Source organism: Micrasema longulum, unplaced genomic scaffold (assembly GCF_059751315.1).
Source record: "Micrasema longulum isolate JH-2025_06_02 unplaced genomic scaffold, ASM5975131v1 h1tg000480l, whole genome shotgun sequence".
NCBI lineage: Eukaryota > Metazoa > Arthropoda > Insecta > Trichoptera > Brachycentridae > Micrasema > Micrasema longulum.
The window spans coordinates 51231-76410 of record NW_028277677.1 but is presented as its reverse complement, the minus strand read 5'-3'; the positions used below and the strand labels follow the sequence as shown (position 1 = coordinate 76410).

At 32.3% G+C, this 25180-nt stretch overlaps 1 protein-coding gene across 1 annotated transcript; it reads right to left on the bottom strand.

Annotated features, from left to right (window-relative positions):
* Positions 1-1001: 1001 nt before the first annotated feature.
* snz (sorting nexin snazarus) lies at positions 1002-25101 on the bottom strand. Its single transcript, XM_088226936.1, has 17 exons — positions 24926-25101; positions 24619-24847; positions 21146-21459; positions 20712-20884; positions 19146-19332; positions 16533-16806; positions 15075-15284; positions 14823-14994; positions 13607-13770; positions 13341-13514; positions 12444-12578; positions 8594-8734; positions 8145-8278; positions 6546-6848; positions 4270-4403; positions 2830-2978; positions 1002-1194 (listed from the first exon to the last, which is right to left on the bottom strand). The coding sequence occupies exons 2-17, from the start codon at positions 24844-24846 to the stop codon at positions 1138-1140; spliced, it is 2949 nt and encodes a 982-aa protein (XP_088083062.1). The 5' UTR covers position 24847; positions 24926-25101; the 3' UTR covers positions 1002-1137.
* Positions 25102-25180: the final 79 nt, after the last annotated feature.

The following is a 25180-nucleotide window of genomic DNA, read 5'->3' as shown; positions in this document are numbered from 1 at the left end:
CAATATGCTGACAACAATATTAAGCAATATAAAAAAGAATAAGTCTTTAAATAAGACAATCAATTACAATGAAGAAGTTCAGTTGTTTTTTATATTTGTTAATAGACTATCAAACTAAGCCAAATTTAAATATATATATAAATATATATATAAATATATATTTATATATATATATATATATATATATATATATATATATATATATATATATATTATGCTATTGTGCTATTAGCGCTATGATTTTATAAAGTTTCATAATTTTGAAATTACTTCGCACATGACGTCACAAGTTCTCTTTGGTGAGTTCTGCCAACTGGTGAATTGGCTTCCTCTAAACCAGAAATCTATCACAACACTTTATCATTGATTAATTTGGAAGAACTAATGACATTGTTCAAAGTAGTTTGTTTTGATTAAAATCAATAAAAAGTAATAAAATTGAAATTTTTATGATTTATTGCTAGGTGGTCTCTGTAGTATAATGGCTAAAATGCTTCCAACACACCCAAGAATTCAAAGTTCAATTTCCGACGAGATCACAATACGGAACTTTGAATTGCAGAATGAAAATGTACAACTGTATTTAGTCATATTGGACTTACATGTTGCAAAGAGTACAAGATATTTTTATTAATATGTAAATTTATATTGTATTATAAAAACCATTAAATTCTTCATTTGCATAATACAATACACTGTCAATTTTACAATGTGCAATGTAAGATCTAAAGTGATGTCACATGCACATACATTATGCTTTTGAAGTAATGTATATGTAAAAATATATAAAAATATTAAAAAATTCAAAATAAAAGCATTTGTGATTCAATAGTCCTAAGAACAAGATGTCGCAATACAATTTAATTTCATGTGTGTCACAACATTCTATAGACTTTAAAGACAGATTCCTTTAAAAATCATTAGAAAAATATTCATAGGCAAGTTCATTATGTAGTACCTACATATTATTATAATATTAAGCAACAATTATTAAACATTGATTTCTTTATTCTACCAAAACTTTAACACTTCACAATTGCATTGTTGATTCCGATTTCCTTTTAGATTTAAAATTAAATGTAAATACTTATCCAATATTTATCGCCATATTTGTTTGTACGTAGTAAATATATGTATTTACATATGTTGCTTAAGTTCAGGAAAAACTTCGACCAGTAAAACCTCAAACAATTCCTGAAAAAATGTAAAATGATATATGTTATCAACTTTATAAATGTACGAAAATAATAAAATTTTTAGATTATTCATTAACCTTTATATTCCCTGTACTCAAAAAATGTGTATTGAAAACAAACAATTATGCCTTTTTTCCAGGGCAGGCAAATGGGATAGAACGCCACACCACTATCTTTATATACAGACTCAGCTACCTCTACATTCATGCATCTTCTCATGCATGAAGGCCGATTATTCCGACTTTTAATGTTTCCATCGTCTAGTATTTGTTTAATCTGGTCATTCAATGTGTTTTTCATTTTCGGTGCATATGTACAGTAGGGCCCCGTTAATCCGAACCCCCGCTTATCCGGTAATCGCGGTAATCCGGAAGGATGGGGCGGGGGCGTTCGCGGGGAAGCATAAAGTTGGAAAAATATAAGCAGAAGAGTATTACAAACTTTTTTAAGACAACAACTTAAGCTTTTGTTTTTTATCTTCATTTCAAACGTACAACCTTCCTACATGTTTATTAATTGTAGAGGTTTTCTTATGATAATTAAAGAAATTTCTAACAACAACAAACCACGCCGTTTCTCCGTAGGGGTAGGCAGAGAGGATAGAACGCCATATCACTCTGTCTTTGCATACAGACCTCGCTTCCTCTACATTCATACATCTGCTCATGCACGCACGCCGATTATTCCTACTCTTGATATGTCCATCTTCAAGTGTTTGATGGACTTGATCGTGCCATGTCTTTCTCGGTCTTTTTCGTTTTCTGCATCCATCAACATTCGCATCGTAGATTCTTTTAGCCGTTCTTTCGCTGTCCATTCGCTCTACATGTCCAAACCAAAACAGCACCCCTTGCTTGATTCTGCCGATAATGCATGCTGATTCAGAATATCTCCGTTCACACTGATCTCACATTTAGTTATATTTTTATCCCTTTCAAAAACCATCACTTTCGATTTATCAACATTTATAAGCAAATCACTTTTCTTTCATACATCATAGACTTTTGTTACCAAGAATTGCAGGTCTTCTTTGCTGCTAGCAAGAAGCACAGAATCGTCAGCATACAGAAGACAGTTATACCACTCATTTTTACTCCCATTCTTAAATCTTTCAATTCTTTCAGTTATCGATGTATATGTTGAACAACTATGGTGACATTACACATCCCTGTTTGACTCCTTTAGGAATGTTAAACCACGATGTGAATGACCCATTCATCTTCACACATGCTGTGCTGTGACGCAATAGCCCTTACCAGGTTAAATTTCTAATGTTAAACATATATGTTTTATTACCATTTGAGTATTGCAGACCACAATCCGGACGCCTCGGTAATGTGCCAAGGTCCTGTTTTTTGCCTATCCAGATTGTCAGGGCCCTACTGCATATTCAAATCATTGCCTCACCCCTTTCTAATTTTGTTGATAATGTTTATTACCTTGCATTGCATTCAGCACGGATCTCGACATTTGTACAAATATTGTAAATAGTTTTGCCAAATATTCGCCCAAAAGATTACATTGAGATAGCATTCAGCCTACATTAACTTTCAATAGTGTGTTCTATTTAACAGAGTTGTATATAAAAAGTATTTATGTATCATAGAGGTTATAAACAATAGAAAATACTTACATAAAACAATTGTTTGTTCTGCATATGATTTTGTAAAGTATCAAATATTTTCTGTGCACCTCTCTGGGCAGACTGTGCTCCCATCAAACTTGTCAATACTTCTGGAATATTATTGATGAATTGTTGACGAGCTTGGTGCCTAGTCTCATCTGAAATTTTATGATATTTCTAATAACTTCAAATAGTACATATCTTTAGAATCAGCTAACATCGCTATATCCGAGAGAAAATAAATGAACAGACGGTCTCATTAGTTTATGATTAAAACGTAATGATAGTATTTTTGTAGTAAGTTTTCAATGGTTTACTGAAATACAAATGAACGGTACATGGCAAAAACAGGCTCATTAACAAATAACATATTTTACAGGAAAGCAAAAAGAAGAATAAAGACCTTATTTGTGGGACACTAGGTTCACATTTTTAATCAAATATGTTTTCAATCAATGTCAAATATATTTTTACAGTCGGCATCGTGGTGTAATGGTCATCGCGTTTGCCGACCATGCATGAGTTATCGGGTTCGATTTCCGACATGGTTGATATGAAATATATATTTAAAAGGGTGTTTTCACAATAGAACATTTCATAGTCCCTGGACTGGTACCTGAAGCATAAGACTGATCATCTTTCCTCCATGTAACAAAAATGATCAAGGTACGCTGAGATTGGTGTACCAATGCAGTGCCTTTTGCACCATTAGGTGCGGAAAGGGACTGATGATGATGATATTTTTACATACAATCACAAAAAAATTAACAAAAATATTTACATACTTGAATAAAAAAAAACCCCTTTCTTGAATATACAAAAACAATATCGTTACAGCAATGAAGAAGTTCAGTTCTACAGGAAATTAGATATAAATATTTTCTTATAGGCGGTAAAAATTACAGCATTTAATTGTACAGAAAAATTTCTCTAAAATGCACGAAAAAATTTATAAAAATAACAACTTTAAATGATGTCACAAGTTCTTCTAAATCAACCAATGATAGTGTTGTGATAGATTTCCGATTTTCGAGAAGCCAACCCACGAATCAGGGCAATTCACCGAAGAGAACTAGTGAAAGAAAAAATTACAAAACTTCAAAAAATCGTAGAGATGATAATACAACACACAAACATAAAAAAATAATTTGACTTGGTTTGATAGTCTATTAACAAATAAAAAAATCTACTGAACTTTCTTTCTGTCACATTTGGACTGTTTTTTGCCAGCCTTGACCCCACATTCATTTTGGACAATTTACAAAATCAAGGAACCAGATTTGAACCATTCTATAGAACTCATTCAGGAAAAAAAAAAAACCATTAATGTTTCATAAATCGAAAAAATGCAATGAGCCCATTTAAGCCGTGTACCCTTAATCGTTTAATTATTTCAGATGGCTAAGGAAATTATTACAAAATTAAACGTATTTGTATATAAACCAATACCTTTGATTGGCGGAGTTCGATCTTCTATTGGTTGTGATAAAACTCCTCCGGGCCACCACGACTTCATTATAATACTAATATAATAGTGGAGCATGGGTTCAGAGAATACCCACGTTATTGTATCTCGAATTTGCCTAAAACAATTGACATCATTAATATTATTTCATAATATACTTTTAAATAGAAACACAAAAACCAAGGATATACAAATACAATCGAACTCGGTTATAACCCTCACAGAAATAGCGAGATTTCGGTTGTAATGAGGAAATATTCCTTGACATTTTAGTTTATTGTTTTCGCCATACATTTATTCAATTGTATTTACATGGCGGCCTCGTGGTGTAGTGGTTAAGATGCTTGGAAGGTTCCGGCTTTGATTTCCGATGAGAAAACAAAAATTAAAATGTGATTTTTCTCAAGCCCTGCTTTAAGCTGTAATTCATTACTGTAATTGGGCCTCGAGGTCTGTTGTGCAAGCTACTTCTCGGACTTACCCAACAAAAATATCATTAACAGTTGAGCAAAAACTCAAATTGTTTAAAAACATAATTTTCAACATAAGAACCCAATAAAATCCAAACAGGCGGCGAACTTAGGACTGATGCCACTGTGTGTCAGGATTGAATTACGTTTAGGACACTATTTAAGTGTTCATGTACCTAATTGGTGTTTTCACCAACAACATTGACGAAGCATCACACATATGGTTTAAATTGAATGTAAAAAGTCCAAGCTTTGTGAACTTGGTAAGTACAGATTTGGCACCACATTACAATTTACAACTTCTTTTGTAGTTTATGAATGACATCCTTGTTTCGAGGGTGTTTACAATGTTTTTCAGTTTTTTTTTATGTTCTATGATCAATAAAGACTACAATTTTTTGGACATATTTACAGAGGGAACTCTGATGGTTTGGAGAAAACTATTCTCCTGGGAAGTGTCGAAGGGACAAGGTCGCATGGGCGTCAACCGACAAAATGGAGCGGCTCGGTCGCTGAATCACCAGAATCATCAGTGACAAATCGTCGCTTCGGTTAAAATGAGCTATTAAGTTTTTTTTATGAAAAGGCATAAATAATGACCACAACTTGAGACAAAATTAGTTTTAAAAACCCATTAAACAATTTTTTGAAAACATTTTTTCATTTGAGTTTTATAAATAAAGGTTTTTCAGAACTCCTGTATACTTAACTCAATTTTGTTGAAAATTGTCTGTTGGACAAGAACTAAAGCAACAAAATGCCTACAGAGCAGCACAGACTGTTCTAGATGGAGGGAGACTGTTCACAGAAGAGCCATGCCTGGAGTCGAGTGTGATCACTTTCCTCAGACATGAGGCGCAGATTCAATAGAGAGAAATGGTCAATGAGTAATAAACATTAGGAGGGGGTTATATCAGATTAGTTAAAAACTAATCCTATGAACATGTCTACTAAGAAGAGGAAGTGTCTCAATTTGAGAAAAATTGGCAATTACATATTTGTGAAATAAAAAAATGTTGAGGTGGGTAAAAAGTTTTCTCTATACTTATCCCCAGTGTCAACATTGTGGGAAATTTACATTTTTTTTGTCGGTCCCTTAAAAAATATAATTTGGGGATTTTACTGTGTTTATTTGTTTCCTTGGTAAAAATATGCAATGGCAAATATACATGGATGGATTATTTGCCATTGCATATATGGATTTTAAAAAACCTATCTCTAGTACAATGAGTAATGCTTATAATGATTAAATTCAATTGGCCCCATCATACTTGTAATAACCAAGCTCGACTTTACATGTCCAAAAAAAGGAATTACAGGGCCTTATTTATAATACCTTTTAGTTTGTACAAGCACGGAATTGATTAAAATTTATTATTCTAAAATATTATTTGTGCACATAACTTTATCAACTTTATAAGCTGGGGAAATTGTATGCAGATATTTATAATACTTATACCAATAACGTATAATTACATAGACTCGTTACAAGCACATAGTCGATGCCATGATTTTTATAAGTGTGACACTATGTAGAAAAATATAATCATATCGATGAAAATGCTTTAAATACACTACAACTATGCTAAACAGAATAAATGTCATTTCACATAGGGATTTGCAATCTCTTTCTTTTTTAATTATTGAAGGCAACGCAATATTTATATTTATTATACGATAGTGACTTATGCAATTAAATTATTACTGTACTTAAAATGATCATAATTTACTTAATTTCACGTATCAAGTATAATTCAAAATATCAAAAATGGTTTGAATTAATTATGTACCTATTAATAGTACGACCATATGTAATCTGCACAAATGAGATTAACGTTTTCCTAAGCCACTTGAATACTCCTCTCATATCAAACACTTCTCCCATCAGAGTGTATAGGGGCTCGGCTATTCCATCCTTTCCGTCATCAGCTCCTGACTGCACTCCCAGGATACCCCGACCACCATTACTAACAGTCTTAGAACCCGCTTCCCCACTCTCCCCGTCCAGGTAAAGAGATATCTCGTCATCTTCACCAGATTCACGAATCGGTAACTCGCCACGGTCGATTCTTGGAGCACTATCATTGCTACCACTGAAAAATAAAGAAATATTATTTCATTTATTTATTCAGATATTTAGAACATTACAGAAAAAAGACCCAATTCATTCTAAATACAATAATAGATCACAAATTACAGTAGATAGTTATGTTATTAAAATAATATAACAAAATGTAAAAAGAAAAATTAAAAGTTAGAAAGTGCTTTCCTAAGGGAAGGCCCACTGTCGTGAAATATTTCGACATCCGAGGCTATGCGATTAAGTATAATTTTTTTTCTCTAGTTCAACAATCTCAAATCACAGAAGTGTATTTTTGTATATCTCAAAATACCTGATCATATGGCATGATCAAATTAGACAAATACTTGAAGATATGCATGAGTATTTGAATATAGAGCAAGCGAGGTCCGTAGGCAAAGATAGAGCGATGTGATGTTCTATCTTTTTTGCCTACTATGGAGAAACGGTGTGATAGTTTATTACTGTTGTTTAATATACCTATATCATACATGATTTGGCAACGTATTGGACAACAGCTTTTAGATAAGAGACTGACACATTAATTAAAAAAAAATCAATTGTCTCTATCAAAGAGTCACAAAAAGATACAACATGCAATTCTGATCAAATCAAGACAAGATAAACGTAAATTCAAAATAAACTAAATATATTATACAACCATGAATATGCTTTGTTTATAATACGTATATTGGAATCCCATTTACATGTACCTTAATATGTAAACAAAATTGTATTTTTGCTTTAAAAAACATTCAGCACTATCCAAATACATGCTAATATAATATTATAAATGAGAAAGTGTGTTTGTTTGTGTTTCCTTCACGTCTTAGAAGAGCAACTGATTGACCTATTTTTTGCACAAGAATAGCCGGAGAGGTGAGAAGTGAAATAGGATACTTATTTTTCATCCAGAATTTTTAAAAAGCATGGTGAAAAAAATACACAATATATCAACAATGAGCAAAATTATTTGAAAATGAGTAAGCCGTAAGGTGAGATGTCAAAAATAATAAATTTGAAATTAATTATTTAAATGCCGACTTGCTTTATCTATGGTTAGTTTGGTTTGCTTTTCGTCTTGTCTTGGAATAACGTTGCATAGACTAACTGGTCATCGTTTTTCTTTCATGGCGATAGTAAGCTACTTGCAATCCTGATAAAATGTATCATTCCATCGGCAAAATTGAATAGATTATGAATGTAAATATTGCATTTTTACATTGTTATTATTGTGTATATTTAAATTTACTTTCACTACTATTGTAGTGCACTAACTGTTCATTAAGCGTAAAAGTAAATAAAATACCTTTTGAAAAGTGTAGAAAAAGAAAATCTTGACTTCTTGGGGGAAGGCATGTTGTGTTTCAAATGCTCAGAGCTTGGACTTAAAAAAGCGTAGATAGCTTCACTCTGGTTGAGATGTTCATCTTCTAATATAAACTGCAAGAACAAAAGATAAAAGAAAATGTTATAACAAGAAAAGTATTGAAAAAATAATATAAATCAAAACTGTAATTTTGAAAAAAAAGAAGAATGAAGTTAAAAATGAAGAAACAGGAAGAAAGGAGAGAACGCAATAGAAAGGAAGTAAAAAACCTTACGGTTGGTTTATCAAAAATTTCCTTTAAAGCTCATCGGGATCCATGTTTATTTGAGAAATAAATAAACAACTTTATTGTGAAAATTTCAAAACCAAAAAACTTTGATTGTAAGGAGCTAAATTTATTTTCAAATACTGTTGAATAAAAAACTTACATCAAGGTATTTCTGTATTTGCATTTTAGCTTTTTCCAAAGCATTTTTGTCAGTTTTCCCAAACAGAAATTTGAATGTATTGGAAGGTAATTCCAGATTTTTTATTCCAGAACACAATGGGCGTAGTTTCCTATGTAGCTCCTAAAAAAATATTTAATAATGGTTATAAAGACACCAAGGTAATCTAAGATCTGGACTACATCCATTTGGATACCTGCATTTTTTAAGAGCTGTAGGTATATGTCAGTGTATTAAAAATAAATAAATATTTTGTTTGTCATAATTAAATAATAATAAAACCACAATCTGAGGATGGAGAGTCGCAGAATTAAAAATAATAAAGGTCTATAGAAGCGGTTCTGAATTTTTTTGGCTCTGGAACACAAACTGATCGACCTTTGGTGGAACCCTATCTCGACAATAAAAAAGTAAATTGTCAAAAATGTTATTTTTCAGACCCATGACACCTTATTGATTGCATGTTGTAATGTTCGACTTGAAAAGAAAAAATATATTTTGAATTAAAAACCTTTACATATTGAATGAGAAATTTTTTTTTTTTTTTCACAGATTTACTTATAATTGCACTAAAATTAGATTAAATGTTTGGCAATTTTATACAGAGCTCTGGAGCGGCATCCAATCTAGTTCTGAATTTGTTTGAAAATCACATCGGTAAGTCGATACAAATGTAGCAGAACCATGATAGCCTTCTCAACGACTGCAGGGCAGGGTATTTGTCTTTAAGTTCAATCCAAAAGGCATTCAAATTTGGATTTTTGTTTTAGAGAGGACGAATTCATAATATTGATCAAATTCTGACACAGTAATATTGATGGTTTAATCTGATTTGCGAATGGCTTCTGTACGTGCGGGCAGCATCAAAGGTGAAACTATGTACCGATAAAAGTAACTAACTCTCGGAACCCCTGTAACCCCTGTAAGTGGAAGTCTTCTGGTGATCCATACTACTACTCTCTTTTTAGTAATCTTCGAACCGAGGTAAAACAGAAAAGAAATGCAGCCTTTGACTTTTATATTTCCGATATCGAATCAAATATCTTGCGAAATCCCAGTGACTTTTGGAGATATATTGGCTCTAAGCGCCGGGATGGAGGGATCATGGACTCTATGACCTGGAAATGTCAAGACGTTCGAAATGTGGATATTGTGAATGCTTTTGCTAGTAATTTTAAATCTGTTTACTGTTCTACTCCGAATAAAGAGGTGCATCTAAATAAACAAAGTTCGTCTCAAGGCTCGCAAAATATTTCAATAGATTATTTCAGCGAAACTGATGTCTTCAAATCTATTAGTTCTTTAAAGAACACTTGTTCACTTGGTCCCGATTTTGTTCCAACCGCTGTGCTGAAGAGTTGTGTACACATTTTCAAAAAACCACTAACTGTTATTTTCAATCTGTCCTTAAAAACAGGTGTCTTTCCGGAGTTATGGAAGATCTCCAAAATTTCTCCAGTGTTTAAAAAAGGGAATAAAACATGTATCGAAAACTATAGGCCGGTGGCAATTTTATCTGCTCCTGCAAAGGCATTTGAATGGTTGATATATCATTTTGTCTATCCCCAATTAGAACCATTCATATCAAACGAACAACATGGATTTCGGCCTGGGCGTTCAACCAATACAAATTTGATGGTGTTTACGAATTTTGTCACTAAGTCACTCGACAAAGGTGCTCAAGTAGACTGTTCGTACAACGATTTTTCCAAAGCGTTTGATAAGGTAGATCACCAACTTTTGCTTCTGAAACTTCAGAGGATTGGCTTTAGCGACATTCTTCTGAAGCTATTCACAAATTATCTTACAGATCGTAAGCAATATGTGTCATATGGACTGTATCAATCTGAAACATTTAATACCTCTTCAGGGGTTCCTCAAGGATCTAATTTGGGACCATTGTTATTTTTAATCTTTATAAATGATATTGGTAAAGTCATAAAATTTTGTAATTTTCTCTTATTTGCTGACGACCTAAAAATTTTTTGTGAAATACTGACTTCTTCTGATTGTATTAAACTTCAGTGTGACATTCAAAATATAATTCAATGGAGCAAACAAAACAAATTGTTCTTCAATGTTTCCAAATGTTTTGTAATGGCATACACAAGAGCATCCAAAACAATATACTATCGTTATCTCATGGACGGAGTAAGACTTGAAAGGGTTTCAACGTCCAGAGATCTCGGGGTGTTGTTTGATGCTCAGTTATCTTTTAATCTTCATATAGTTAATCTATGTAATGACTCCCTTAAAATGCTTGGTTTTGTTCTTAGAAATGCCAAGATCTTTTCTAACACTCAGATTTTGAGGACATTGTATAATTCCTTGGTAAGAAGTCGTTTGGAGTTTAGTTCCATTATTTGGTCGCCACATGAGACTCGATACTCTTTGATGGTGGAGAGAGTGCAGAAAAAATTTCTGCGCTATCTGTACCTTAAAGAGTGTGGATATTATCCTTGGCTCTTCCCAACTGACTTTTTACTGGGAATGCTAGGCTATCAGTCATTATGGAGGAGGAGGGACGTTCATTTGGGTGTTCACTTTTTCCAGGTGATCGGTGGTCGCATACATAACTCAGAAATTCTGATGGATGTAGGTCTGTTCGTACCTGATAACTATCTTCGACAAAGACAGCATCGATTGTTTTACCTACCGCGATGCAGAACCAACCTGCCAATGGTTATGCCGGTTGGTAGGGCAATCTTGCTACTTAATCGCATCGCCTCGGATGTCGACATATTTCACGACAGTGGGCCTTCCCTTAGGAAAGCACTTTCTAACATTTAATTTTTCTTTTTACATTTTGTTATATTATTTTAATAACATAATTATCTACTGTAATTTGTGATTTATTATTGTATTTAGAATGAATTGGGTCTTTTTCTGTAATGTTCTAAATATCTGAATAAATAAATGAAATAAATGAAATAAATAAATAAAACCTTTCCGCAGAACCCCAGGGTTCCGCGGAACACCATTTAAGAACTGCTGGTCTGTAGAAAAGATAAGGTTTCTTTTGATTCTGTGTGTGCTTAGATAAAGAATACAGTTCTGTTTGCGAAAAAGAAGCAGAATCCTGGAATGATTTTACTCAAAAAAAAAACCCTGAAAAGGGAAATAGAATGGGGATAAGTCCGCGGTCGAGGGTTGACAAGAAATATTTGTTTATAAGGTGGTTTTACACTGTAATATTTTATTGCCCCTGAACTGCACCAGTGGTGGTATTCTGAATCTTCTCTACCCCCTAGAAAGTGATTAATTTGAAGATTTTTATTTTTTCAATGTGACGACTTTTTGCTTCATATAATGGCCACACTGATGATTAAATGTCAAATAGTGTATAAAACTGCTTCAAAAAAGGAAATAAAACTAATACGGTTTGGTCATTTCAACCTAATTAAATGTTTCGGGTAATTCTTAAGGTCGCAATAATGTTCTAAATGAAAATCATCGTAGATTTCACGTGTTCATATTTTATTATCTATAATCAGTGTGGCCATATATGAGGCAAAAATTTGTCGCATGGAAAAAATAAATATCCCTAAATTAACTACTCTCCAGGGGATAGAGAAGATTCATAATTGCACTCCTGAAGCGTATGACTGATCACCTCATCTTCCGGTAACAGATGATTGAGATAGGCTGTATTTACTTTACCAATGCACCGCCTTATTTTATTTTTCGGATATAAATAGTGCAGATAAGAGTTTGTTATTGTTGTTTGTATAAAGATTAATTTAGAGTTTATTCTAACTAGAGTTAGGAACAAATCTATTGAAAAGTTTAAAATATTTCATGAACTTCTTTTTAAAAAAATTATTATTGTTACCTGAAAATGTTGCAAAGACCTCAACAACACCCAACCAGTTGAAATGGCTTCAGGATCTTCTTCCTCTCCATCACCTGAGGGTTCATCTTTTTGGACAACCAAAACAAACTGCGGAGGCTGTGATTCTTCTATTATCTAAAATACATAAACATATTGAATCAACAAACTAATAATTTAAGAGAAAAAAGATTATTTAAATAAAAATAAAAGTTTAAATACAAGAATGTCTCTCAATCCAAATGTTTTCTACACTTACCTAGGTTGAGACTTAATTGAATTTCTATAGTTTTAAGAATATTTAGTGCTACATGGCGCAGTTGGTTAGATGCCCAACTGTGAAACTGAAGATTCCAGCTCTTTTGCTCCACAAAATACAACAAATAGAATAATTCAAGAAACTTGATGTAAAAACTATGTATAACAATACACAGTGTGTGAAGTGATCAAATAAAGCAGCCGGTGACAGATCATAAGAAATACAATTATTTTATAAGGTGATTTTAAATAAAGTTCATAACTTCCTTGATCCATTATTATTATATCATGTAAAATTGTCCTTAAAGATTTCCGAAATTTGTTCACTATATATTTTATTAATATTGAATTGTATACCTATCTATATTTTATTATGTTTAAATCTAATTAATTGATTCTGAACACTCTCTAAGTGGTAGAGAAAGTTTTGTTAATATGTAATTTACATACTAATTATGTGCTAGCAATGCTTTCAAGAGCGTTCAGAATCACTCTGCAGAATGAGTTTGCAAACTCGTGACGGTACAATTATGTCATGTGCATATTTTGAAGTTTAATAAGTGATATATAACAATTGTTTTAAATAAAAAATAATGTAGTTAGGACTTCAAATATTAATTAGATACTTTATCTATAATTTACCTCTGCACTCTGTACAGTGGCCCTCCATTTGCCTAGATGCTGCGCCCAGGTGTGCGCTCGAGCTAAATGAGCCTCTAACCGCCTCCTCTCCCCGGCTAAAGCAACAACTTCTCTCTGCAGCAGCTCCAAGACTTTTGATTCCGGTTTGAGCGATGCTCGTAATGCTTGCAGAGCCTATTAAAATATACATTCAAATTAAAATTTATTTTACAGAAAACATAATGATAATAATGCATTGAGCATATTATTTTCTATTTCATGTCCACCTGTGTTTTGTTATCAAATCTTTCTTGAAGTTGCTCTAACTTTTTACGCGCATAGCTTGAGTGCTCACCAACATTTAGAGCTCCGATGGCACTGTCATTAGAGGATACAGAATCACCCGATAGCTGTCTCTCTTCCATGGGGGAGCTCTCAATAATTTGTTGGTCTAAAAAAATATTAACATATTATTAAATATCAATAAATCTTAAATTTGAATTTCTAATAAAAAGTTTTATTTACAAGTTATATTCTTCTTCATCTTTTTTGTTGTTTAATGTTTTTTTTTCACTGTTTAACAGATGTGTTCTAGCCAGTATACAAGCTCTATTAAATTTTTCAAACCAAATTTAGTTCAAATCAACACTACAATATTAGGTTAAGTAAATAATACAGCAATAATAGTGATTAACCATTCCCCTACAGTGCCAAAAACATCCTCGGGTTCCAGTGCTGTCGCACATGCAAAATTGAGAGATTTCAAATGGGAAAAATAGCATATTCATAGATAATCTCTTCAATTATTTATAGTTGAAGTCGAAAATGCTAATATTTTTAATCTAAATGCTAAAAACAAGAAAAATAAGTCAGATGATGCACAACGGAGCTCGAGCTAGTGGTATCGGGCAGTGCAGTGTACTAGGTCTTGGTTATTGGACTATGTGACGTGTAAAATTGTGTCTTTCGCTCGTCAATATACATGTAGCATCGAGAGAAAGACTTAAAGAGTGTGTGATTCAGTACTTTTTTTACTTCATACGCCGCGACTTGCGACATATTGGTTGTATAGGTGATTTATCTCCGATTTCTGATATTCAATGCTTTTTCTGTGCCAAATAAGTATTTATTATTTAATAATAAATTATTTTAACCGATATATAAATGTGTAACGGAAGAATACTGAAAATTTTAACTCAGTATTTATTATATTTATAGAGATATTAAAGTTATTTTATGCAATGTGTACTAGCTACACGTCACAGGTAAGGGAGGATTAAGGCATTTATATGGCAAGTACTATTTTACAATTCTATATCTCCAAATGTGAATTTTATTATTAATAAAGAGCGAGAAAAACATCAAAGAAACATTTTTTCTCAATATCAGATCTGGGTTTTGTGGAGTATTTTTTATAAATTCTTTCCATATCCTCCCTGTCCCGTCTACTGACAAGCCTTAATACAGGCCAAGCAAACTATTACTTTAAATAAAATAAAAAACCTTTATTTTCATCATCAGCCAGCGCTTTGATTAAACTTCTATATTGTTCACTGATAATGAATGACTGATAGTATTTATCTTGTAAGGTATTGATGACCATTTGTTGGACTTCATAAAACACTTCCGGGCCTTTGTCTCCGAGCAGAAAGGCTTCCATTCTTTTGCGAGTTTCCTAAAACATTAATAAACATATAAACTATGCCTCTGTGGTTAAAGATAGCGAGCAAATAAAGTAAAGAAAATTACACAAACCTTATCAACTTTAATTTCCGCACTGGGAGAGCGTATGTATGTGTAAAATATCTCAGCCCCAAGTTGATGCCAATTACTCCTATGACTAGATCGAAGTTCTTCTACGGCTGTCCAGTATCCCACTAAACCTTGGGAACACAGAGTTTCTAAGAATGTCGAGAGGTGGCGACGACCCAGTACACTTTCTAAGATTGTACCGAGCGATAAAACCTACAAGAAAATAAAAAAATGTAAGAAGTAAAATGAGTTTTGTGAATAAGGGAACTTTTGGTAGATACGATCGTTTAAACTCTTGGCTAGGTATACACATACATACTGCACGTATACCAGCAAAGGTGATGTGCTTAAATAAAAAACACAAATCATCATGCCGTTTGGGCATAGAAGCAGGCTGGGAGGACAGAACGCAATGTACAGATCTTGTTTTCTCTACATTCATAAATCTTCTCATGCATGCGCGCCAATTATTCGAACATTGACACAAAAACAAGCTATTAATTTGTCATTTCTGGTCACACTGATTACCGTAAAGCCAACAGATCAAACATAGAAGTCATATTGAGTTTAATTAAAGCACACGATGGCTATACTAATCAGACGAGACATAATTTAGCTTGACTAATATTTTTATATCGAAAAATCAATATTTATGTATGAAAATGCTAAGAAAATTCGTCGGTAACCTGTAATTGAAAATGTTTAGAAAAAAAAAATTGTAAAATATTATATTTTTCATTCAGAAAACTTTATTTTACTTTGTAGATAAAATTTAAGATAAAAGTCAACTTCCCATTGGAATACGGGCCCTGGAACAACTAATGCCTGTGAACTTACTCCAACTCGCTAGAAAACCGGTTACGAATATGGATGAGAAAGGATAAAGATCTTCTTCGAAGCATCAGTTTATTCTGAAGGTTGCTTATAACAACAAAAAGTTATAATTCAAAGATTTTACATCAAATGTCATGGTATGATTATTTAACTATAAACAAAATCCGTACCATCATCATCATTCCCCTTTCTACACCCAGTGGTGCATAGAGCACTGCATTTGTAAACCAAATGCAGTATAGTTCAATCACCTGTTACATGAAGGTAAGGTGATCAGTCTTACGCTTCAGGTATCAGTCCAGGAACAATAAAATCCACCCCGCCAGGAATCGAACCTAGGACCTCAGGTAGGCTAACGCGCCAACTACTAAATAATGAGGCAGACTTATCTACACTCGATTTCTTTATTCAGGACTTTGACCTGAGAGCAGCCATCGAGCCAAAAACACTCGTCCAGGGTTCTGGTTCTATTTAACACACAGCAAGCAAGATAGTTAAATATGATAGTTATATTATAGTTAGTGAAACGTTACACCCAATACATAATTTTAAATATTTTATTAAATCTCCATCTTCACGGAATTCACAAAATAAATATTTCAAGAAATAATAAATCCAAATGAATACCTTAGCATTATCAGAATCGTGAGAAGGAAACGGACCTTCCCACCCGAGAGCAGTTAGAGCTGATTCACACTGTCCCTTGGCATACGACAGCTGTGAGATGTATCTTCTTAGCTTCCTGGCTGCTGCCACCTGGCGCCTCCCAACCCCGGCCCCACCTGCTCTGCCCCCCGCTCCACCGCTGCCACCCTCAGTGCCCACGTCTACTTCTACACCCCTCGCCCTGTTCATGTTCTGTAGAGTAGTTGCCTGCATTATCTCTGCTACAATGTTATACCTAAAAGAGAAACAGTATCACACTTTATGAGGCGTTCAGCTCAAAAGTGATGTAACCTAAAAATTAACAAACACATTGGAAAGCGTGTTTGTTAATTTGTGCGTTCAATGCGTACAATGCGTTTCATAAATTTTAAGTGGTTGGACCCACTTTTTCCCATCCATTAATCAATGAGACTGTTCACATTATTTGTTTTAATACAGCATAGGTAGCCAAAGCGTCGACCCCGTATCCATTCCTAGTCGCCCGGCATTTTTTTGGATCCACTTTCCTCTACGAATGTACATTTTCTAAACGAATGCAATCAATACAAAACATTGTTCCTGTTTGACAGATTACTATTTGACAGGATGTTTTGGAACAGCTGTAAGTAGCTATGAATCAAATCATGATAAGCTTGCAGAAAATATGCAATTTCCAGGGCGCCCTCTGATACTACATAAAAAGTTAATATTTACAAATTGTATAGCTAATAATAAGCATACTGCTTGTGTTAATAAAATTGAAATAAAAAAAAACATCTTGGTTTATTTCCATACTATTTTTATGTTTGTGTGAAGTCATAATTTATTTATATTATTAAAATAACTTGATATTTAATTGGTATTGGTATTACGAACGTTCCTCATTGCAAACTTTTTAAAATACAATAATATTTTATTTTTTTTAAAACTACACAACAACAATCCTTTATTCCTCAGACTTGCCGCCCTTCCACAAACCTCTACCTCTCCCCTACCCAGCCGCTTCCCTTCTCCCCGTCCAGTGCGTATTGGTCAAATACGTTTTTAATCTAAATTATTTTTTTTAATTAAAAACGCCATTTTCCAAAAAATTCATTAGAATTATTTTCAAAAAGACATCACAAAAAATGTTCCTTTGAAATTTCGCAGTATGGCTCTGAATCTACAGAATGTGACGCATGAATAAATATTCTGAATAATATCTACAAACAAAAAGAAACTTAACACTTAAAACAAAGAAAAATTTCAATTTACTAAACAAACATGCACTGTTCAACAAGAACATCGACTGCTTAACGGGGTACATATTACATGTATCGAGTTCGTCACACTGTGAGTGAGTCTAAAACACTCATCATCATCCTTTTCCAAGTAATTTATACGTAATCTTTACGAATTACATATTATATTATGTATTTATACTCAAATGCTTTTTTTCGTTGAAAACTCATGATCATAATATGTATGAATCATAATTAAAAACGAACTATTTTTTTTGAGATCACACAAAACTTTACTTAGAAATTTGATATATTATACCACCTAGCGGGTTATTAAGATTAACATATTACAAAAGAGATGAAAAAAAAATTTTTCAAAAAGAGAATATGGAAGTCTAGGCATTTAGAGGACTTATGGCCTGTCACTGGCTGGTTTAAGTGGCCACTTCATGCATTGTGTAACACAAAAGAAGAAGCATAAAAATTTCAAAATTGTTTTCAGGCGTTACCTAGTAGGTGAATTGGTTCAGCCGGATGAATCTCACCCACAGGATAAAGGTTTTATATCAGAAAAGTCAACAGATGAAAAAGTTGAGAAAATGTGGATGTTTTAACATGGGCAGAATGGTGAATGTTATACAGTGTGTAAAGTGGCCACTTAAACCAGCCAATGATAGGTCATAAGCCCTGCCCTGCCTGTAAACGCCTAGACTTTCATATTCCATTCTGAAAAATGTTTTCCCTCTCTGTTGCAACAAATTTAGAACATTCATTAATCTCACAAAAGTCAACAGATGGAAGAGCTGAAGAAAAATGGATATTTAAACATAGAACACAAATAAACAGGCAGAATGATGAATATTACAGTGCATAAAGTGGCTACATAAACCAGACAATGACTGGTTATAAGCCCTCTAACTAAAAATGAGACGGGTTATGGTCCCGTAGGCAGTGTCGCGGACTCCGGATCAGGAGGTCCAAAGTTCGAATCTCACCACATTACAACTTTTTTCCCATTTTCTAACAAGGCTATTTACGACTAAAATAAATGGCCCAAAATTTAAATATTTGGGTAAATCATAAAAATGCAAAAAAATATTTAGTATCCAGACTTCCTTATTCTCTTCTCTAAAATGTTCTCCATCTCTGTTGTAACATGTTAGTTGTTATTTTACACCTGTGTCAGATAATACTAAATAGCCGAAACTTATATATTACATGAAGTGTTATATTAACTTGCATTACTCCATAAAGCAAATGAAGAAACAATAAACATTACAATATCATCACATGAATCATGTTTTATTAAAATGTTGTAAGAACAATGTAGTTTTTTTGTCAACGTATTATAATGCAAAATGAGTAATTTAATCACCTTATCCTTTTCAATGTGTCAATATCATTGCAATTATGTATAAGTTTGAGAAAATCTTCGAAGCTTCTTGCATATTCGTGCGTCCTGTTGTGTACAGCAGTTGCCGCTCTCTGGGCTTCTAAATAACTCAAAATCTTCTGGTTCAAATAGTCCGGCTCAGTTATCATATTTACAGCTGGCTGTAAAACTGAAGAGAACAACAGTAAGTAAAGAGTCAATAATATTAAGATACACATTTAATTTGATTGAAAGGGGAGTTATTTTACCCTTTTAATTAATTTAATGTCTTTTAACCCTTTTTATTATTTAAATGTCTCTGAGTATGAATAAACTGAACTAATATTTTGTGCCGTCCTTTCCCATCAAAGGGAAGTAGTGTTGCTAACCCTTGGTGTTGAAATTGTTAAACATAGTACCTACCTACTAACAATCCTTTCACTGAGACTTGATTAAATTGAAGTAGTTTAGACCTTTAAATAAGCAGTGCTACATGCATGATTGTGGGATTTATCTTTTGGTGACTTTGGTGACGTGAAGGGCGTCGGAGTCAACTTTTTTTTTAATAATGATAACAATCCAATCTGTTTAAATTAAATTTATAAAATTACAATAATGGACAAAGGTTATTGTGATTGAATAAATAAAAGTTTTTGCTACTATTCGCGTTTGCAATATTATGGTTATGAGGATGAATGACAATATCTGACAAAGGCCCTCCATATAATTTGCCAAACCCACAATAAAAGGGCAGTGAAAATAGTAGAGTTAAATTCAATTGAAATCGCGATATATATGAAATTAAATTTTGAAAGAGAAACTCGTTTATTGACAAAAAAACATTGAATTTTTGTACGAGTGAAACTGATAGGAAGACCCACGGTCTTTAAAACGGTTTCAGGTATGTGGAGGAATGTACTTCGAATTTATTCAGAAAACTATTCACATAATATTATAACGAGAGCTGAATTTTATATATATTTTTCTCTCAATAGATAAATATTTAAAAATGATTTAGAAAGGTTAACAATTAGAATACTGAACAAATATTAAGATTGTAAAGAAAAAGAATCATAAAAATACTATTTAAATACTAAAAATAATTTAAACGTTATTCTGAGTGGTTTGTAATCATTCCTTACATAACTCTTTAACCATCAACATGCATATATTTTGTAAATTAAAAAAAAAAAATCTTAGTAGGAAAAACAACAGAAATTATAAAAATAAGTATAAAAAATTGTACATGCATCCAGTTACAGTTAAAAATATAGATAGAGTCACTAAATTTTTTATCATCTATTCTAAAAAAAACTAAAGAAATAATAAAGGAAATAATTTCAATGTTTTGATGGCTTTATTAACCTCGCTTACTGCGGTGTAGCTAGTAGATATGATGTATTCAACGCATTTCAACTACACACTATATAAAAATATTATCCTTTTATTTTGGATGGTTATTTTTTAAAAATCCAAATAAATAAATATCTCCAAAATTTATATATTTTAACAGATTTTTATTTTTTTATTGACATGCGTACCTGTATAAAATCGAGAGAGTTCACTTACTTTTACAAGTCAAGACTTCTCTTAACAAATGTGTAGCAGGAGCGAGAGAATAACAGCGCGGAAGTAAAAACATTATAAATAGTTCACTGATTTGCCTTAGAAAATTCATTTCCGCAATGGGAGACATCAAATATGGAGACAAGGCAAACACTGGAGACATGTTTGATTCCGCACTAAAAATTTAATTGAAATATTAATAGACAGCATAGATAATATGTATACTTTTCTAGATTGTTTTTGTTTGCAGTAGTAATAATAATTTAGAATAATTTATATAGAGCCTTTTTAGTGAATAAAATAAATAAAACGAAGCACTGACTAATTGAGAAATTACTGAATTTGTAACAATAAGATCACTTCCTTTATCCAAAACGAAAATATGATTAATATTGCTAAAACTTTTCAAAAATTCATTTCAAAACAAGAACACTTACACACAGCTTTGTGCGATTCGAATCTTTTCAAAATGCAAGGTGATTTTAGTAACCATATCACAAGCAATAAGCTTATCCCCATCGATTCGTGATATTCTCTCGTTGAGATCCTGTACTGCTCCCCATAGATCTTCTTTGAACTGTTCAATAGTGATTTCGGGCTTGAACGCATATTCTTTTAGCCAAGACACAAGGAAATCCCGTAGAATAAGATCGATTAACTGCTGCAATAGACCATCTACAGTTCTCCCGAAAACTACAGGTAAATGAGATTGTTGACCAGAGAGAGTTTTGGAAGCTTTTATGGGTTCAATCTAGAACAAAGAATAGTGCACATTTAAGTAAAAAAAAAAAAAAATATGGCATACCATATCAGCACATAAATTTATTTATAATATATTTTATATAGTTAACCGTGTCATTTTTTCTTTAACCCATTGCACCACTAGTAAAGATCACATTATTTGTTCCTACAACACACTATTTAATTTTGACATATTTTTTAATTAAAATAACCTTAAGACGAAAAGAATTAATATTTTGTAATAAATAATGTGAAATAAATGGTGATTATTACATTTTATTATGAAATCAGTAACCGAAATATACTTATTTATTTCATTTTTATGAATAAAGTTATTGTCATTCAATTTTAATGAAAAAAAAATCACTTCAAAGACAAACCGGCGAATCGCCAGCTTTGTTAGTCTGTGACAAATTGACCTGGGCCGGCGATTCGCCGGCTTTATGTTGCAATGGGTTAAAGGTGTGAAATAAGGATATAATATGGTGCGTAACATTTCATTTAAAAATCATTGTAATTCTGTATGTAATCAATTACTGCTATACTATATATGGTAATAACTTAAATATTCACATTCGCAAATTAAAACACTTTTAGGCCAATCAGCGCTTTCACCCTCTAACGGTAACTAATATAATTCAATTCACAAAAAACCAAAGAAAAATACATTAAGTATCTCAATCGTGTGCAAAAATGAAAAGTGGGTAAAATTAAATTACAATGACTTACATGGCATTTTGATAAGAGCATGATCTCGGCAAAGCATTGAATTAATTATAGAAGTAAACATAGAAATAATGCACAATGTTCCACCCCAAACGAATGCTTGCAACTAAGTTACGGGGTGCGGGGAACAGAAGGGTGGGAAGTGATAGGGATCTAGATATAAAATTAGTTAACTGCCACATAAGGTTAGTCAAGCTATAGCAACAAAATAAAACCAAATTTAGGTAAAGGTAATTTATTAGTTTAGTTTTGTAATGAAAAATCTTATGGCCAAACATCAATTAATCAGGTCAACAAATTTGACAAAGTAGTATTTATGAATCAACATGTAACAGCCCTGGAGGACAATGCGGAAGGGCAATAAAACTTACATTAAAAAAACATTTAGCTTGATATAAACTTAACAGTGACATTTCAAACCATCAAACTATAAATCCTATTAAAATTTATTTAACTTTTTTTACATAATGTAAATTGTACATTGAGGAGCTTATTGCCAAATGGCAATTTCTTTCAACCAATCAATAAAATAAAAGTTTTATTTAGATAATTCAAGTTAAAAAACATATTCAAAAGAAAAAAGGCTAAAGACATAGAATTAAGAATAGTCCAGAAGGAGCATAGAATCATATTTGAATACATCGGACTGTGTCCAATAATTCCTCCACTATGCCCTACTTTCGCCGCGCGCATTCGTGATGTCGCCGCGTAATGTTGCTAGATGGGAAAAAAAATAATCATAACACAAATGTAAGGTAAAAAAAAAGCAATCTGTTAATTTCTCTAAAATGTTATTGTGCACGCAGAAGCATTGATTGACACAACAGAGTAAATAAGTAAAGGGTCATTTAATAAGAGTAATTGAATTAATGAACTTTGAACTTACAATATAAAACTAATTTTATTTTACATAAAACTGTCATTTTTATATCATGTTAAATAATATTTGATGTTTTAAAGATAATGTCGTTCAAATGTACCCCACGGCGTTGTTTAATCCGAGGTCTAATTTTCATTAGTTATTTCATTAAATGAGCAAAGTAGGGTAAAAAAATTACTACCTTGGCAGCACTAACGAAATGTCTATTTTGTTTCTTCGACAATCTGACAGATGGAAAAATGATTAAATTTTAAGTAATGCATTTGCTACTTAAACATTAGTTTGCTAATTACACATGAAATGTGATGCCATCCTGTTACTTTAAGATCTCAGCAGTATTTCTACACTTTAAAAGGACTCAACACGGCAAAGTTGAATTCAAATCAGGAGTTGAGCGACGTCTGCAAAGAAACTAATAGGTCAAAACGTAAACCTACTCATTTGTGAGTAGTTTAGTCGCCTTCTGTTTGATGTGCGTATGCGGTTTCTGGACTATTCTTAATTCTATGGCTAGAGATATACAAAAGTAGAAATAACTGTTTCTGTATATAAATTACCTGAAAGCAATACTATTACTCAATGGGTAAAAGGAATAAAGAGGAAAGATGAAAGGAGGAGAGATTAAGGAAGAGAAAGGGGATGTTTCTTCAGACATGATTTAAACAGAGATACTTTAAATTAGTTTTAAACAAAATTGAGACGAATCAAAAGATCCAAAAACTTAACATGTAGAAAATAAAGGTCCAAAATTAGATAGATTAGAAACTAAAAAAAAATATAATAACAAAAATTAAAGCAATAGAATATTAATAAATCAATAGACAGAATTCAAAAACTCACCATTTTTAACCCCCTTAGCTTGACCCTGTACATGACGACAGTAAGACAATAAACATTTTTATATAATTAAATCCGCCTTTACTGTACACTGCCAACACGCATATCCCAAAACATTGTGCCTTTCTTTTGCACAGATATATTGTCAAATCGCTGTCGACTCAGTTTTTAAATGTACTTAAGACAATATTTTTTTATAAATGTTTTTGGCACTGTATAATGTTTACTAGACCAAAGATGCCCATTAGAGAGTGAAAGCTTTGATTGTTCAAATAAATAAGTGGTCGTGTACCAAGTATTTTAATTTATAACTTCTATGAAAATGACATTTTTACCTAAATACAATGGAATTATATCAAGAATTGTTGATGACATAAATAAAATTACTGCCAGTTTTTGGTAATATTTATGATTCATCAATATCCCGTTAGTGTGGAGTATAAAAATGGCGAATAAATTCAATTTACCAAAACTTATACTCTCTCAGAGCAATACAATTGTAGATAATTAGGAAAAAAACTACCTAAACAAATGGTCTACATCTGTAATCTTAACTATTATCAAGAACATGCAAACATACTATATATTATGAAAAACTGATACCGAAAAATTGAACAATAAACTAACACGATTGAAGTGCATTGGCTTCGAGCTGTTTATTAAAATATGGTTAAAATTATGCAATATCAACAGGTTTTAACTTATAATACAATATCAACAACTTACACTTATATTTTCCCGAAACACTTGCAGATCTTTCTCAATGTGTTCCAGAAGACAGGTTGGTGTGTAGTGCTGTGATGATAGATAAATGTGTGCCCAAATAGCGCAACATAAACCAAATACTAATGATGATATTGTTAGCAATGAAAATGAAGTTAGAGACCAAAACCATGGCCAAAGTAGAGAAAACAGCAAAGCCAATATCCCAGATCCGGTCAAAAGCCAATCCATTCTAAAACAAAAATAACAAACTTAAATATAGTCCAAAATTACATGTTAAATGACAATAAATCAATAATCGACAACATACGTTTACTTCAACTCCGATAACTTCAAGATATAAATCATATTAACGATTAAAATCGCGTTAATTTTAATGTCTGCAACAAAACCAAACAATGATAGATTTGCCGGCGCGCAATAAAACGAATCTCGAAACCCCGGATTTATTATTTGTATACCTTTTTTGTTGGTTTGACATTTGACAGAACACAAATGTCATTATTTGTATGGCTATAAAATGTTCAACTGTAACTACTATATAAATATAAAAAAGTATCTGAAT